This window comes from Girardinichthys multiradiatus, chromosome 5, assembly GCF_021462225.1.
Source record: "Girardinichthys multiradiatus isolate DD_20200921_A chromosome 5, DD_fGirMul_XY1, whole genome shotgun sequence".
Taxonomy (NCBI): Eukaryota; Metazoa; Chordata; class Actinopteri; order Cyprinodontiformes; family Goodeidae; genus Girardinichthys; species Girardinichthys multiradiatus.
Genome location: NC_061798.1, coordinates 42,921,646 through 42,939,395, shown reverse-complemented (window position 1 = coordinate 42,939,395; position 17,750 = coordinate 42,921,646). Strand labels below are relative to the sequence as shown.

General features: G+C 37.9%; 2 protein-coding genes across 2 annotated transcripts; both read left to right on the top strand.

Annotated features, from left to right (window-relative positions):
• Positions 1-3,553, top strand: fgg (fibrinogen gamma chain). The gene is made up of 9 exons (XM_047364374.1): positions 1-239; positions 338-385; positions 476-662; positions 859-943; positions 1,585-1,715; positions 2,028-2,161; positions 2,304-2,488; positions 2,639-2,916; positions 3,045-3,553. The coding sequence occupies exons 1-9, from the start codon at positions 177-179 to the stop codon at positions 3,230-3,232; spliced, it is 1,299 nt and encodes a 432-aa protein (XP_047220330.1). The 5' UTR covers positions 1-176; the 3' UTR covers positions 3,233-3,553.
• A 4,599-nt stretch (positions 3,554-8,152) lies between these two features.
• On the top strand, positions 8,153-17,652 carry plrg1 (pleiotropic regulator 1). Its single transcript, XM_047364532.1, has 15 exons — positions 8,153-8,312; positions 8,516-8,622; positions 10,215-10,351; positions 10,511-10,564; positions 10,663-10,756; positions 10,871-10,961; positions 11,239-11,337; positions 11,444-11,536; positions 11,996-12,145; positions 12,310-12,411; positions 15,789-15,891; positions 15,994-16,102; positions 16,609-16,748; positions 16,867-17,060; positions 17,151-17,652. The coding sequence occupies exons 1-15, from the start codon at positions 8,304-8,306 to the stop codon at positions 17,208-17,210; spliced, it is 1,542 nt and encodes a 513-aa protein (XP_047220488.1). The 5' UTR covers positions 8,153-8,303; the 3' UTR covers positions 17,211-17,652.
• The last annotated feature ends 98 nt before the right edge of the window (positions 17,653-17,750 follow it).

Below are 17,750 nucleotides of genomic sequence, written 5' to 3'. Positions count from 1 at the left end.
CGGCTGTCCTGCATTTGAGTCACAGTTTGAGAAGAACAAAGTATGTCTGATGTTTGTACATGAATGCTTTATCAAAGGTTGAGCAGAGGACCTTTGTTCACATAAATATCCCGGACAGTTGAGCAGGTCTCCAGTAGCCCAGGACACCAAAATTCACAACTGGTGGCCAGTTCAACATGGCTCTGTCAGTTTTTGCCACAGCAGGAATAATTTTTCTACTTTTCACCTCCACCTCAGCTGTAAGTGAGGAAGCTTATATGGATTTGTTTTGTTATTAGTTAAAATAATTTGCTATATGCAGAAAAATAACATAAAATAAAAAATGTTTTATGTGCAGCAAATCAGAGGAGATAACCATGCAACATGCAACATGAATGATGGCTTTGTGAGTATGATGCAGAATCACAAATGTGCATGCTGCAGTGTTAGTTGTTTTATTTAAATATAACATTCTACAAATGCTGTTTATAAACAGGGAAAGTACTGTCCTACTACATGTGGAGTTGCTGATTACCTGTTCACGTATTTACCAGTCGTATATGAAGACCTGGCCTCAATGCAAAATAACCTGGAGCTGATTGCCAATTTAACTCGAGGGGCTGATGAAACAATCACATACATGAAAGACTCAACAGCTTCAGCTCAAAAGTCTTCCCAGCCTGGTAACATATTTTTTACTGTGGTTCATGATTAGCGGTATTACTAAATAATTATGTGCTATGATTATGCTAAGTTAATAAACATTTGTTGTTGTTTGCTTCATCTCAGACAATGACAGGCCTGACTTCATCTAATGTCAATTTGTGTATAATTATTTAAAATGATTATTGTGTATAATAATTTCAAACTTTATTTCAGATCCAAACTACAAGAAATCCTCCAGTATGCTGGACGATGTCTTGCGATATGAAAACACAATACTTGCACAAGAACAGCAATTCATGTAAGTTACTATTTAAATTCTGCTTCTGATGATTTGCATTCAGAGAAATCCTCTTATGAATAATTTTGACTTAATTGACTGTTTTTACTGGATTCCATTCATCTTTAAGCTTTTATATCTGTTTATTTTGAGGATATACCTTTGTTATGAAATATTTCAATAGCATAAAAACACTGTTTAATCACAAACATTAAAACTAAATTCCATTACTTATGAATATCTATTTTTGATTTTACTAATCTGAATTTGTTATTGAAGTAGTTGTAGTAGTATTATTAAGCATTATTTATTTGTTTTTAAAACCCTATTAATAAAAAGGTAATAGTTGCAGGATTTCTTTCCTATACTTTTTTATAATTTGTATTTTAAATATTTTTTTCCTGTGTATTTTGTGATGCTTTTCCTTTTTCCTTTTTTATTACACTTTCTTATCTGCTTGTTGGCATCTTCAAATTAATTTATAAAACTCATTTTACTTATTTATTTAAAATTATTATTATTTTTATTACAATTTCTTATCCTTCCGTTTTTATTTATGTTAATAGAGCATATTTTGCGAGTCAACATTATATTGACACTGGATTTTAGTTTAAAATACAAATGACCCCACACAAATCACATTTGTCAAACCCTTTTCTCAGTGAACTTCAGAATGTAATCTTGTCCAATGAGAGGAGGATGGGAGACTTGAAGAAACTGGCCCTTCAGCTGCAGCAGAAATGCAGTGAGCCCTGCAGAGACATGGTCCAAATCCAACCCATCACAGGAACAGGTAAAAAATGGAGACTGAAAAAAAAGACACTGTGACACTATGAACCATTGATCTGTTCCTGTTTCACAACATATTTCTTAACCTGGCCTCAGCAAAACAATATGTGCCCTTGTTCAGTGTTTAGTTAGAGGACAAAAATCAATTTACTGCTTCATAACATCGGACACATGTTTGCTCTGAATAAAACCAGATTTAAAGTTTTTACTCTGTGGCTGTTAAAGACTAAATCTCACCGACGTATTTCATGGGATAAAATACCTGTTCACAAAGTTTATGTTAATATTTCATTTTTATTTTTTTTTTCATTATCAGACTGTCAGGATGTTGCAAACAAAGGTGCCACCACCAGCGGTCTTTACTATGTGAAGCCAAGCAAAGCACAGGCGCAGTTCTTGGTCTATTGTGAGATTGACAACTTTGGTCGTGGCTTCACCGTAATACAAAGGGTATGCATTCATTTTGTTGCTGTTTAATCTTATTTTTAGTCATTCTCGCATATTTTCTAAAAGTCCTTGTACAAAATCTGCACTGTCAGTCCTGAAAGAAATTACATAGGTCTTGACTCTTTCAAAATTGTCATGTCCCCAGAGACGTGATGGGAGCGTGGACTTCTTCAAAGACTGGATTCAGTACAAGGAGGGCTTTGGATATCTCTCCCCAGATGACACAACAGAATTTTGGCTCGGTAACGAAAAGATCCACCTGCTGACGACCAGCTCAACCCTCCCAACCGTGCTGAGGGTTGAGCTTGTGGACTGGGAGGGTAACAAAAGGTACAAACACACAACCACCCACACACTTGTGTGTTATGCAAGGAGAGATGGCAAACATGACCTCTTAGAGATTTGGTTACCACTCGAGAACAAATTCAGTGAGTAATCAGAGGCGACAAGAAACTAAAAACATGGCCTGTTTGTCTGCAGGTATGCCGACTACAATATGTTCAGAATCGGCTCCGAGGCTGACATGTACCGACTCACCTATGGTTACTACTTTGGTGGTGATGCTGGCGATGCCTTTGATGGCTACGACTTCGGAGACGACCCCAGTGACAAGTTCTACACATCACACAACGGCATGCAGTTCAGTACTCACGACAAGGACAACGATAAGTATGCAGGAAGCTGTGCCCAGCAGGACGGCTCAGGGTGGTGGATGAACAGATGTCACGCTGCACATTTGAATGGAAAATATTATCCAGGTAAAACCCTCTGACTAAAACCAGCAACAATGCAGCATATTTAAATGCAAAAGAACAAAACTCTTTCCCAGGAACTTAAATCTACTGAATCCTCTGGCATTTGAATTTTCTTTCCTGTGTCCTTACAGGTGGCAGGTACAGCGAAAAGGATGCCGGTGAGTACGGCTTCGACAACGGCATTATTTGGGTCACATGGCACAATCGTTGGTACTCCCTGAAAGAAACAACCATGAAGATCATTCCCCTGAGCCGCATCACAGCAGGAGGTGGACAGCAGACTGGGGTCAAACAATTTGGAGGACTTGGAGATGTTTAAACCAGAGAAATGTTTGTAGTCTGCGTTTATTGACAACTCTTAAATCAACTCTGAATAAAAAGCTTCTAATTTTCAGGTGTACCCTTATAATGTTTGCATATTTTGCTTATCTGTTAACGGGTTAGCAAAATATGTTAATATGATCTAACAGAGGTTCGTTCTTCTTTTATTTCACCTGCTGAGTATGATAGGTGCCATTTTATGAGGTCCTTAGACCTACTTTTTGTAAATCTAAAAAATAAGAACTTTTTTTCTAACTATACTGTTAAGAAAAGAATGTACAAGCAAAAGTGCATACATTAAATAAATGGTTACCATTTTTCCTCTGTTTCAATTATTTTACTGTTTGATATCATTTTTGCAAATGAAAGATTTCTCACTATTTAGATTATTTAAAACATGAATAGTTAAAAGGCATGTCCGAATGCATACATGAAGGAATGATATTACTGGTAATGTACTGAATTAAATCAAACACATTTTACAATAGAAAACTCTGACATAGACAGAATCATTCACAAATCACTCATCTGATCTTTAAAAGAGTTCTAACTAGTGTTTGAATCTGACCGCAAATCGTCATAAACAGACAACAGTCTGTGCTACCATTATACGCTACATTACAAAAGAAAAACAGAAAAGCTGTTTGTGAAGAACTCAGTACACCATTGCTGCTTCCATGTGATTTATGAAGGGGAAGCAGAAGTCAGCGGCTGCTAATTAAATGAACTTGATTGGCTTGCCTCTAATCACCTCTATAAAAGCTGGATGTTTGGCAGTTTGTTGATCTGGTGCTTACAGGTCTTTTTTTAGCACAATGCCAAGGCAGAAAGACGTCTGCAATGACCTTACAGAAGAAGTTGTTGCCGCCCATCAATGTTGGGAGTGTTATAATGCCATTTTTCAAACTATTTTGAGTGCACCTTTCTAGAAGGAGAAACATTATTAATTCAATTCAATTTAATTCAATTGTATTTATACTCCGCCATTTCACAACACATGTCGTCTCAAGGCAGTTCACAAAGTCAATTCAATCGAATCATACAGATTACAAGTCAGGTTCATACATTCCAATTAATCCTAACTATCGAACAGTGCAGTCAGATTCAGTTATTTATTCAAACTGGTTAAAAAGTTTTTCTATCAAAGGAAACCCAGTGAATTGCATCGAGTCAGTGACTTGCAGCATTCACTCCTCCTGGATGATCATGTAGCGACAGTGGACAGTCACTGGCGTTGACTTTGCAGCAATCCCTCATACTGAGCATGCATGTAGCGACAATGGAGAGGAAAAACTCCCTTTGAACAGGAAGAAACCTCGAGCAGAACCAGGCTCAGTGTGAGCGGCCATCTGCCACAACCGACTGGGGGTTTGAGAGAACAGAGCAGAGACAGAAAAAAAACAGAGAAGTACTGATCCAGGAGTACTTTCTATGGGAAGGAAAGGTAAAATGTTAGAGTATGTAGCCCCTTTAGCGGCTTCATCTAGGAAGGAAAAAAATAAACTCTGAGCCAGTTTTCAAGTTTAGAGTATGAGAGAGAGCACATACAGTTAGTCACAGTAAAAGCTCAGTCGGTAGGAGAAAAATAGGGTTAAACATTGAAAGACAGGGCCAAGTGTATCATTGGTAGAAGGTGAGCATTAAGTTGTTGACAGCAGAGGTTTAGACAGTGCCCCCCTCGAGGAAGGTGTCACAGGTAGACACAGAGTCAGGCCAGATGTATTTGCAAGTACAAAACATTTAAGGTAATACCCCAAGGGTGAATCACGTAAAGCTCAGGGAAAATGGCAACAAAAAAGAGCTGACACTAAAATAAAGATGTTTTGATTGCTATAATGCATAGTTTCATGCTTGGAAAAAACCAAACAGCATATCAGTTCACCAACTGGAGGAGGGATTGTTGTTTGAACTTGATGTACAGCCACAGGACCTGGGCACCTTGCAGTGAATCAATCATGAACTCTTCTGATTAAAAAACACTATTCTAGACTCAAATATCTGCTTAACCACAGTAGCTTGGCCCAAACTGGGTCATTAAACAGAAAAATGATCCCAAACACAACAACAAGTCTACAACAGAATGGCTGAAACATGAAAGAAACAATATGTTGCAATGATAAAGTCAAAGTCCAAACCTCAACCCAATTGAAATACCGTAGTAGGAATTTAAGAGAGAAGTACATAAATTAAAGCCCTCAAAACTGAAAAGCAGTGAAAGTGATGTAAAGAACTATCGTAACCATTGTCCTTACAATGATGTGACAAACTGATAAAGTCAAACAGAGAACATCTACTTGACGTTGCTGCAGCTGAATGTGCTTTTACAAGCAACTCAATTATAGTTTTTCAAAACACAAGTTTTTTTATTGTGGCTTTAGTCTTCCACTACACTTGAGTTTGAAAAAGCTGCATTTTTTTTTTTTTTGGTTCCTATTTGACCGGTGTTCCAATTAAGACTGACTTTGTATGTGGTGTGTTTCACAACCTTGTTTCATAGAAAAAACAAGCAGTCAGTGAGTCAGCTGGAGTTTGGACTCTTCAAGAGGTTACTGAGGTGAATGTAGAGATGCATTGGAACAAATACTACCAGTACAAAACCAGAGTAAATAAACCATGTTACTGTGTGTAAACAAGCAGTAACTGTAAATGCAAGTCAGATTTTTTCCTCCAAAACTGTTACACTGTATTATCCTTGACAAAATGTGGAGGCTGTATTGATAAATCAGGTTTAAATGAATCACACATGAACGGTTGTATAAATATAATTATGAATATAATTACAATGCCATTACTTAACAAGGGCTGGTAGATATGTATAAATAGATAAAGCAAATGGAGATTAAGATTAAAAACTGTAAACACAAAGTGTAAAGTGTAAAAAATAAGATAATTATTACACTAATAGTCAGTGAGGTGGTAATAACAAATGAGGTACTAACATATTTCTTCACATGTAATTTTATATATTTTTAAAACATTAAAGCAATAAAAAAACATAAAAATACATCAAATTTAATTTAGTTAAAAGATAGTTGTTTATGTGTTTATTTATTTCTTTAAATCCTTTTATAGGTATAAATACAATCACTTTTATGTTTATAGCATGAATAAAATGACTCATTAAGAAACTTGTACACGTTACTTGAAGAAATTGAAAGTTAAAAGCTAAAAAAATTACTTTACATACCAAAAAGTTATTTCTCCCAGAGGTTGCCACACCTTGCTCAGCTGGCAGTGGCGTCCACCCAGATATTTTTTACAGGGTTGGCCACATGGGGGCGTAAAAAATCTCAGAGTAGAACGCTACGGCGGGGCCGGGGTCCCACCCCCAAAATCATTCACTTATGATATTGAGATCAAGTAAGAAAAAGGCAATTAAATATAATAAAATCACAAACCCTAGGTAAAAACTAGCACCATGTCCTATTAAGAAAAAAGAGTTAACAGAAAATGTCCAGAACAACAACCCTAACTAACCAATGATTCTTATAGAACAGTAGACACAACTCACCAGTGTATGTAGTCTCAAAAATACTACATAAGAAAATACTACATAAAGTGCATCCAACCCCGGCATCTGATGATTCTCACTGCTATGTTTACCTCTGTTCTTACCATTACTCACAAGAATCATACCTCGCTTTGTTTGCAAAGGCTGCAAAACTTCTGCAAACATTTAAACTGTGGGTCTCTCACAGGTGGAATGCATCTAGCTGGAGTCTGCATGAGAGCTAAAATACCACATGGAAGGTGTAAATATACATGTAAATGTAAATATGTATTGCATTAGTTTCAAAGCAAACATATTAGACCCAGCAACATGACAGAATTACTTCAACTCACAAGGTGGATCGGAACCTGCTGTAGCCCTCTGCAGTGCATGACAAACTCTGCCTTAGGCTTCTACGATAAAAACATTTAGTTCAAAGAAGGAGAAAAAAACATGGACATTATGATAAATTAAATATATTCAACGATCTACAGCCTTCATATGTGTTCACAGCTTTTTCGTTTGAACTCTTAGAAATTGTGTATAAATATAGTTTGATTTCTTTTACCAAAATTGAAAAGAAATTGAAAACAAAAATTTGAAAAAAAACATTTACATTTGTGAATATGAAATATGCCAAATATTATATTTAGATTAATTGCCAATGTTATATTTGTATTCTTTCCATTAAAACCAAAAATAATGTGCTTATACATTTGTGAAAATTTGGTGTCAAAATTACAAATCCTAAAGTACATAAATGATTGATTGTTACTGTATGATCATTGCAAAATTAACAGCTGGGGTCTATTGTTTTAATATATTTCATCATTAACAGCAAATTCTGTAGCCCTTTAAAGGAAACATCTCTAATTTTTTTTATTTCTGAAAGGTTTTTAATGAAATGTCCACCCCTTTTGCACAGTGACTGTCAGACAGCTTTTTTCCAATAGAAAACAACTGAAGGCAAAGAAATATATTTTTGAAACAGGTCACAAATAATTTTGTTATTTTTGCACATTGAAACAAAACAAGCGGTGTCAGTTACAAGGATTTATCTTCATCAACAACATTTTTGGAAAGTTTGCATATCTCATTAGTTACAGCATCAAACACAATTTCATACTCTTTAGGAGGTACAATAAGGTCATAGTTAAGGTGGAACTCATTATAACTTAGTAAACATTTATTTTTGGTAAATAACTGACCCACCAGAATCATTTTATTGTTGAACCTTTTAGGGTAAAATAGTGGCTTAAGACTTTGAGAGTTCAAGCTTGTACTGATGCTCATTTGGTCTTAAAACTGGAATATCTGAGGCGTTTTTTGATTTTATCAATTAAGGGACCAGGTTGCATTTTGAGATGTCGGTTAAATTAAAAGGCTCGGGTCATCCTGGTCGGTAGGTGGCGCTAATAGTTCTCCATCGGTAGTTGGTCTGTTTATTTCCGGGGTATCCGCGTTGCTTGTTTCACAGCGGTTCTCGTACGTCTGCCTTGAATATTTGGAGTGGTTGCCGGATTTAATTGCTGAGAAATAAGTCAATTTCCTGCTAAATAATTGTATCTTAATCCCCATAATGACGGAGGTAAGCCTTTTTTGGTGTTGGTTAATGGCTTTTCTTTATTCCCGCTAAGTTGCTACGGTACACACACATTGTTGGGCCTGGCTAATAGCTGGAATAGTTCACATTTATTATTTACATGTTTAACATGTGAATGATTATTTTAAGAACTCTGGCTTTTTTCATAGAATAGTATTTTCTTAAGCTTATGTAATATATCTCCACAGGAAGTCCAGAAGCATTCTGTCCACACTCTGGTCTTCAGGTCTCTGAAAAGGACTCATGACATGTTTGTGTCTGACCATGCTAAGACGATCTCTCTGGATGAAGAAAGGTAAAATCACGCCTTCATTTCTCTCCCGGGTGCTCATAAATTCGTGAAAGTATTTACTCTATCTTCAACTTCACTAACAGTGTTGCTGGTGTCATTCCATGTTCTCAGTTCGGCGCATTGAAGAAATTGTGTTTCTTTCGGATTATTTGATAGATGTTTTGGACAATTTTATTATAAAGTTGGTTAATAATTTATCAAGCGACTACAAGGGGAACCTAATTTGTCGTTAAAATTTAAAAATGTGTGGCGTTCATTTGTATTCAGCCTTCTTTACACTAGTAGCCCTAAAACGTATTCAGTGCAACATATTGCCTTAAGAAATCCCCCAAATAATAAATGGAGCCCACTTGTTTGAGACTTCTTGGCCTGCATGCAAATCTTTTATGAGTGGTGATAAAAAGAACTACACAAAACCCTGAACATACATCTCCACGGTGAACCGTTTCAGTGGCAGCATCATGCTGTGGGGTTGCTTTTCTGAAGCAGGGAAGCTGTTCAGCATTGAGGAGAAGAAGAGTGGAGTTAAATACAGGCCAATGCTGTAAAGCCTACAAACTATTTGAGCCTGGGGTGGAGTTTCACCTTCTAGGAGACAACAACCCAAACATACAGCCAGAGCTATGAGAGAATGGCTTAGATCAGGGGTCTCAAACTCTAGTCCTCGAGGGCCACTGTCCTGCAACTTTTAGATGTATCCCTTATCCAACACACATGAATGAAATGGCTGAATTACAAGCTCAGCATGCAGTCAAGTTACCTAGAGCCCTGCTAATGACCTAAATATTTGATTTGGGTTTGTTGAAGCAGAAGCACATTCACAGTTGAGGACTGGAGTTTGACACTGGTGGCTTAAATTAAAGCCTGCTTGCGTATTAGAATGACCCAGCCAATGTCCATGACCTAAATGCAATTGAGAATCTTTAGCAAACCCTGAAAATTTTCAGAGCCTTTCCATCCAGGTTTACTAATTTCAAGGTATTTCGCATAGAAGAATGAGCCAAAATGTCACTTTCTACATGTACATACCTCAAAACACCTGCACTTGTAACTCCAGTAAAATTGGGAAATAGATACATGCCACACTTTTCCGATTTTTAGTTGTAAAAAAGTTTAAAATCAGTTGTTTTTTTTGTTTTTTTACTTGGTAATTATGTACTAATTTGTGTTGGGTTATCGAATAGAGTTTGTTGTGGTAACATAATATGTGTCATGAATGTTTCTGTATTTGGTTGCCAGTTATATTTGCAATGCTGCACCGTGACATAGTGTCACGGTGCAGCATTGCCGGCAGTTTATTTAACCAGTTTGATGGACATAAAGTGACACAAAATTTCATGCTAATAAGTAAGAAGAGGATTGAGATAACTACTCAAAATACTCGACAGTAGTATCTCAAATACTGATTTTCCTAATACGTCTTACCTGCTTTCAGTGTTGTACTAGATCACCCTCTGTCAGAATTCTGATTAGATGTTTAAAAAAAGAATTAAAAAAAAGAATTTATTAAATTTGTATAATAATTTTAAATGTAAGTGTATGCTGTACTGAATGACTTTACAATAAACTACCTCATTGTTTCTTTGAATTCACAGCCACAAAATGAAAATGGGTGTTAAACTGAAAACGGAGTACTCTCCAGTTTTGCACATGCCTGTTCTGAAGGAGGGTAGAGACAGGGTTTCACAGCTTTCTGGCGGCCAGGATATCTACCAGAGCTACGCTCATCCAGGTCAGGAAGAAACTGACTCAATAACAGATAAATGCGAAGATTAAGAGCCCCAATGATACACAGTTTTAAGAATTTTTTGGGTTCTAATGTGTGGGATCTGTTGTTTTGAGTCTGTTGCTTAAGCACTGTTGTGTTTTTCTTTTGTAACATAATATTAAGGTGATGAAGCAGAATATCTGATTACTGGGACACATGCTTATCCCTCTGGACCAGGTAAATATTCTCTCCTTATCTAAGCTTCCAATACTTTCAGCTTTTTAGTCAGTGAAAGAGCGATACTTGATGCTTGATCATCAACTTCTGATCATTAGGAGTGGCTTTGACAGCCGACACAAAGATGCACAGGAATCCCAGTGAGGGAGGAGTGCTCTCCATGGCGCTGGCTTTACCACCCTCACAAGTCAGGTATGGAGTTCAAACACACTGTAAAAGTTAATTGAGTAGTATATATTGAACATAAATTCATAGAGACAAGTGAATAAAACCACTTATGGATTATAATTTGTGGTGAAACTTTAGGCAGGAGGCAAGTCGCACTGCAGCGAGCGTTGCAGAAATCCATCGACATGCAGGAGGAGCAGAGAGAGTTCACCCTCAGTCCACTTCTGTGGTAAGCCACAGTGTACTCCCACAGTCTCTCTAAGTTAGAACTATGATCTTTATCACATTGTAGGAAGTGCAAAGCTGACAAATCAAATACACTTTTATCCTAATGTAAAATACCTGAGACCCAAATTTTCAATTTCTTATAGTTTGGAAACTGAAGATTGTTGATGTAGAAACAGACGGTTGTGCAGAACACCATGTTCCATAACTGACACACAGATCAGTAGACTAAATGATCCTATTTTTTGTAAGTACTATATCTCTTTTTTTGTATATTTTAGTCACTGTTGGAGGGCGGAGGTACCAGAAATTCTGCGCTCATGAGGAGAGCACCAACAATGCCAAAACCACAGTGGCATCCTCCATGGAAACTGTTTCGAGTACCTACATTTTAACAACTTGTTTATTTGTGCCTAAAACATTAACTGTGAGTAAATGGGGAATTTCTGTCTTAGGTTATTTACTGTGGTGTATGTCATCTGACAGGTCATCAGCGGTCACCTCGGCTGGGTAAGGTCCATAGCAGTGGAACCTGGGAATCAGTGGTTTGTCACAGGGTCTGCTGATAGAACTATAAAGGTAAGCAATGTGGATCCGAAGATCAGATTTTCAGACTTCATAAACATTTAATTGAGAGAAGAATAGTTTAACAAAATATTTTCGCTCAATATTTTCCTGTTACTGTGCTTTAAAGTACCACGTTATAGTCTTTAACAACTTTCTTTTAGTGTTTATATGATCAGAACAAGGCTAAAGAAAATGCAGTATGTTTCAGCACCTCTTCTAGATCATTTATTGATCTCTTTCTTCATACAAACGATTTGTTAATTTTTGTGGGTGTAGTTGATCTAGAACAATTGATATCAACATAAATACATCTCTGGTAAAAGTCATGTATCATACTGGTTCCTATAAGGATTTTAGGAAGCACCATAGGCCCTCTGTTCAGCATCTCTGCAACATGTCACTTTTTTTATAGATGTGTTCTAGATGTCTCTGTAATAATATCCACATTATGAGACACTGTTGTCTCAACAGATCTGGGACCTGGCAAGTGGAAAGCTGAAACTTTCCCTGACCGGACACATCAGCACAGTGCGTGGCGTGGCAGTGAGCAGCCGCAGCCCCTACCTCTTCTCCTGTGGAGAGGATAAGCAAGTCAAATGTTGGGATCTGGAGTATAACAAGGTACAGTGCTCCAATAAGTTGGTGGTCAGCAGGACATTTTCAAGATGGTTGTTTTACAAGTGATATTTTGTTAAATAAGTGTTTTGTTTCGTCTAGACATTTTATTGTATTCTCCATTTAATGATGTTTTGGCAGGGCCCTGACAGTATTGTTTGAACTTGTAGGTAATCAGGCATTACCACGGACACCTCAGTGCTGTGTACAATTTGGATCTCCATCCAACGATTGATGTGCTGGTGACATGCAGCAGAGATGCTTCAGCAAGGGTGAGCTTTTATTTAGGGTGGGTTGTGTTCAGTGTTTGGAAAATGTGTTAAAATCAGTTAACTAACCGGGTTTAGCAGTGACACCTGCTCTTTTGTTTTTAGCCCTAACAACAATGAGAAGTTGGCTCTGTCACAGTCCTTTTCGTTCTAGACTCCCTTCAGTTAAATGAGTTGCCCTAAGCTTATAAGCTAATGTAGAACGTAGAACACCTCTATAACCAGATGTTACTATTCTACTTATTCAGTGAGCAAACTTTAACACTGTGGTGCTCCTGTTTGGTTTCTAAATTAGCCACAGAGGAAAAGCATCACATGGACGTGTTTAAAAGCCAAAAAGTTGCAATGCGATGTCTTTGTTAGCATTAATTATTGTAATAAGTCTTAGCGCATCAGATCCCTCTTACTGATCAGTTTTGTCTTTTTTACCACGTGGAACTAAGTTGTTTCTTTGCTAAAACAGCATTTTTTTTCTGTAAACTTTGATGGAAAATATTGAATAAAATATTTTTAGTGGCTGCATAGACTACCCTGTCTGTGGTCCATGTTGGCAATTAAGCCAGATCGTTTTGCTTATCGTCTTTTTAGCAATCATACCTTTTAAACGTTGTCACTTTACAATCACAAACTTCAGTGTATTTTATTGAGGCTTTATTCAATTGATCAACAAATATTAGTGCACAATTATGAAGTAACAAGAAAATGATACATAAAATCCAGTGTAGCCAGCTGGCTTGAGACTTACCTCCTTGGTTACTAGAGTCCATGTGTGTGTAATTTAATCTTAGTATACAGGTCCTTCTCAAAATATTAGCATATTGTGATAAAGTTCATTATTTTCCATAATGTCATGATGAAAATTTATCATTCATATATTTTAGATTCATTGCACACTAACTGAAATATTTCAGGTCTTTTATTGTCTTAATACGGATGATTTTGGCATACAGCTCATGAAAACCCAAAATTCCTAACTCACAAAATTAGCATATCATTAAAAGGGTCTCTAAACGAGCTATGAACCTAATCATCTGAATCAACGAGTTAACTCTAAACACCTGCAAAAGATTCCTGAGGCCTTTAAAACTCCCAGCCTGGTTCATCACTCAAAACCCCAATCATGGGTAAGACTGCCGACCTGACTGCTGTCCAGAAGGCCACTATTGACACCCTCAAGCAAGAGGGTAAGACACAGAAAGACATTTCTGAATGAATAGGCTGTTCCCAGAGTGCTGTATCAAGGCACCTCAGTGGGAAGTCTGTGGGAAGGAAAAAGTGTGGCAGAAAACGCTGCACAACGAGAAGAGGTGACCGGACCCTGAGGAAGATTGTGGAGAAGGGCCGATTCCAGACCTTGGGGGACCTGCGGAAGCAGTGGACTGAGTCTGGAGTAGAAACATCCAGAGCCACCGTGCACAGGTGTGTGCAGGAAATGGGCTACAGGTGCCGCATTCCCCAGGTCAAGCCACTTTTGAACCAGAAACAGTGGCAGAAGAGCCTGACTTGGGCTACAGAGAAGCAGCACTGGACTGTTGCTCAGTGGTCCAAAGTACTTTTTTCGGATGAAAGCAAATTCTGCATGTCATTCGGAAATCAAGGTGCCAGAGTCTGGAGGAAGACTGGGGAGAAGGAAATGCTAAAATGCCAGAAGTCCAGTGTCAAGTACCCACAGTCAGTGATGGTCTGGGGTACCGTGTCAGCTGCTGGTGTTGGTCCACTGTGTTTTATCAAGGACAGGGTCAATGCAGCTAGCTATCAGGAGATTTTGGAGCACTTCATGCTTCCATCTGCTGAAAAGCTTTATGGAGATGAAGATTTCATTTTTCAGCACGACCTGGCACCTGCTCACAGTGCCAAAACCACTGGTAAATGGTTTACTGACCATGGTATCACTGTGCTCAATTGGCCTGCCAACTCTCCTGACCTGAACCCCATAGAGAATCTGTGGGATATTGTGAAGAGAACGTTGAGAGACTCAAGACCCAACACTCTGGATGAGCTAAAGGCCGCTATCGAAGCATCCTGGGCCTCTATAAGACCTCAGCAGTGCCACAGGCTGATTGCCTCCATGCCACGCCGCATTGAAGCAGTCATTTCTGCCAAAGGATTCCTGACCAAGTATTGAGTGCATAACTGTACATGATTATTTGAAGGTTGACATTTTTTGTATTAAAAACACTTTTCTTTTATTGGTCTGATGAAATATGCAAATTTTGTGAGATAGGAATTTTGGGTTTTCATGAGCTGTATGCCAAAATCATCCGTATTAAGACAATAAAAGACCTGAAATATTTCAGTTAATGTGCAATGAATTTAAAATATATGAATGTTAAATTTTCATCATTACATTATGGAAAATAATGAACTTTATCACAATATGCTAATATTTTGAGAAGGACCTGTAAATCCAGCTGGTCTGTGAAGGCCTTAGAGGTTTGTTAGAGGACATTAGTAATCAAATGGCATCATGATAACCAAGAACTCTGCAGGATGGTCAGTGATGGGCTTGTGGAGACTGCAAACACACCAAGTTACTGCCATCCACCTTAAGTGAGAGGCTGGCAAGGAGAACAATAATCAGACAAACTGTTTAAGTCAGACAGAAGAGGCCTATGAAGGAGCTGCAGAAATCTAAAGCTCAGGTGGGATCATCTGTAGACAGGACAACCATTTATGCTTTAAAATGTTGGCTTATGTAGAAGTGTGGCAGAAAAAGCCATGGTTGTCCATAAGAAATCCTGTTTGCATTTGCTGTAGATCAAAGTAGGGGACCTAGCAATTTGTGGGAAAAGTTGCTTTGGTTAGATGAGACCAAAATTGATTTTCTGGCCTAAATGCAAAATACTATTTGCGGTGGAAATCTACGGCTGAACACCATTCCCACTGTGAAACATGGTGGGGGCAGCATTATGCTCTAGGGATGAGTAGATGGATGGAGGTACATACTGGGCAATCTGGAAAGTAAGTCTGTTAGAGCAGGGCAATGTTCACCTTCCAGCCAGTCCTAAACCAGAACTCCAATAGTTGAGATTAAAGCCTACTCCTAAATTCAGTACAGATTCACCCCTTTCCATGTGTTCTTTTACTGAACTTTAGAAATCTGATATTATTTGTCTTCCCCTTCAAATGAGAAAAGGTTTGATGAATATAATTACATTTGCAACATACTGTACATCTAAAATTGAGATGGCTGTCAAATAAGAACAGAACACTGGTCAGTAAACTCTTTCTGCCTCAGATTAAACTTTACAATTTGACTGTTTTGACCACTCCAGAGGAAATAAGTTGAAGAACCATGCAGGTGATCCTAACATTAGTAGTAAAGTTCCTTGTTTTAGGTGATGTCATCAGCCAGAGTTTGATCATTGATGTATTTGCAGGTGTGGGACATCAGGACAAAAGCAAACGTGCACACACTCACTGGCCACACCAACACTGTCGCCACAGTGAGATGCCAGGCTGCTGAACCACAAGTCATCACAGGTAAATATTATCCCTAAAAGCACTAAATTACTTGACACTCTTTCAGTCTTTACTGTAAAGTTGCAGCCTTTGAATTTTCTCTGTGTGGCCGATTTTTTGCAGGCAGCCATGATTCAACCATCAGACTGTGGGATCTGGTTGCTGGAAAAACCAGAGCGACTTTAACAAACCATAAAAAGTCTGTCCGAACTCTGGTGCTGCACCCCAGACAGTGAGTACACGTATACTGAGTTAATGTACAACTTTAATATGTCGTCTAGAAAAGTCTGACATTTGATTTTAGTGTTTTTAAAATAAAAGTATGGAAAAAGTATTTAAATGTTTTACACTTTATTCTCTTATACTTCAATCCTGGTGTCCTATCTCTCTTCTGTCTTTCCTTGTTTCTTCTTTGTGGCATTTCCTCTCCTTCCTTCTGTTTGTCCTTCCATCCTTTTTTCCTTTTCTGTATTTTGTTTCTTTTAAAGCCTTTTAAATATCGGCTATAAGTTTGTAGTGATCCCTATAGTGTTTCATATTTTAAAATGAACTTTAAAAAAAGAGCTATGGAAAGTTGATTTTAGAAAAGTCTGAAATGTTTACTTGAAAATGTTTATGAATCCTGTGAATGGAGCACAAAACTACTTTCATACTTTCAAGTTCTTCCATGATTGTTGAGTTTCTTTGTTTTTTAATCCAGCTCTTTGTAAAAAAAAAAAAACTTGTAATGTTTTGCAGGTATACCTTTGCTTCAGGATCAGCTGATAACATCAAGCAGTGGATGTTCCCAGATGGCAGCTTCATCCAGAATCTCTCTGGCCACAACGCCATCATCAACACACTGGCTGTTAACTCTGATGGTGTCTTGGTGTCTGGAGGTAATAACAAACAGCTTCTCTGTCATCTTAAAGTAATTTATAAGGAACGTTTATCTCATGATACTGTATTTGGTTAGATTCTCGTCAAGCTCTACAGTATAATTTGTTTGTACTCCAGCTGACAACGGAACCATGCACATGTGGGATTGGAGGACAGGCTACAACTTCCAGCGGATTCACGCCGCCGTGCAGCCTGGCTCTCTGGACAGCGAGTCGGGAATCTTTGCCTGCATGTTTGACCACTCCGAGAGCCGACTGATCACTGCAGAGGCTGACAAAACCATTAAAGTTTACAAAGAAGATGACACAGCTGTAAGTTATTCTGTTGCAATTAAATCTATTCCTGTGTTTCTAATCTATCTTGAGGAAAATCAGCTGACAGCGTTTTTCTTTTTCGTGTAGACTGAAGAAAGCCACCCGGTCAACTGGAAACCAGAAATCCTCAAGAGAAAACGATTCTGAAGATATGTTTTTTTATTTCTCATCCATCGGTTCATCCACCAGGTTTTGTTTTGGTCAGGCAAACAGTATTTCATTTATGTGGCTTTAACAGAACCAGTCACATCTTGACTTGCATTATTCTAGAAACCATTTACATCATCAATGTATGTTGAGACCAGTAAAAACACCATCTTGGACTGCCAGAAACCCCCCAGAGTGTTTGTTCTTGATAGGTTTTGCTCTCCAGTGGCTCTGGTCCCCCAACAGGAGTCACTATTTAGATTTAAAGGTGTCTGCTTATGTGTAAACTTTATTTTCACTGTGATCAAACCCTGTCGTAGAAGCCAGAAAACTAACTAGCAGAAGACTGCTAGCTGTACAGAAATGAAAACTTTGCTTTGTTCCCCCCATCATATTAGGGTTATTTTGCTCCATTTGAATAAAGTCTGCATTTTTTCACAAACATGTTGGCTTTTTTTTTATGTGTTTCTGCACATACACATACGTGCTGGTGAAAGACATCCTGAAGTATTTACAACCAGTACCCATCTCCTACCCAGT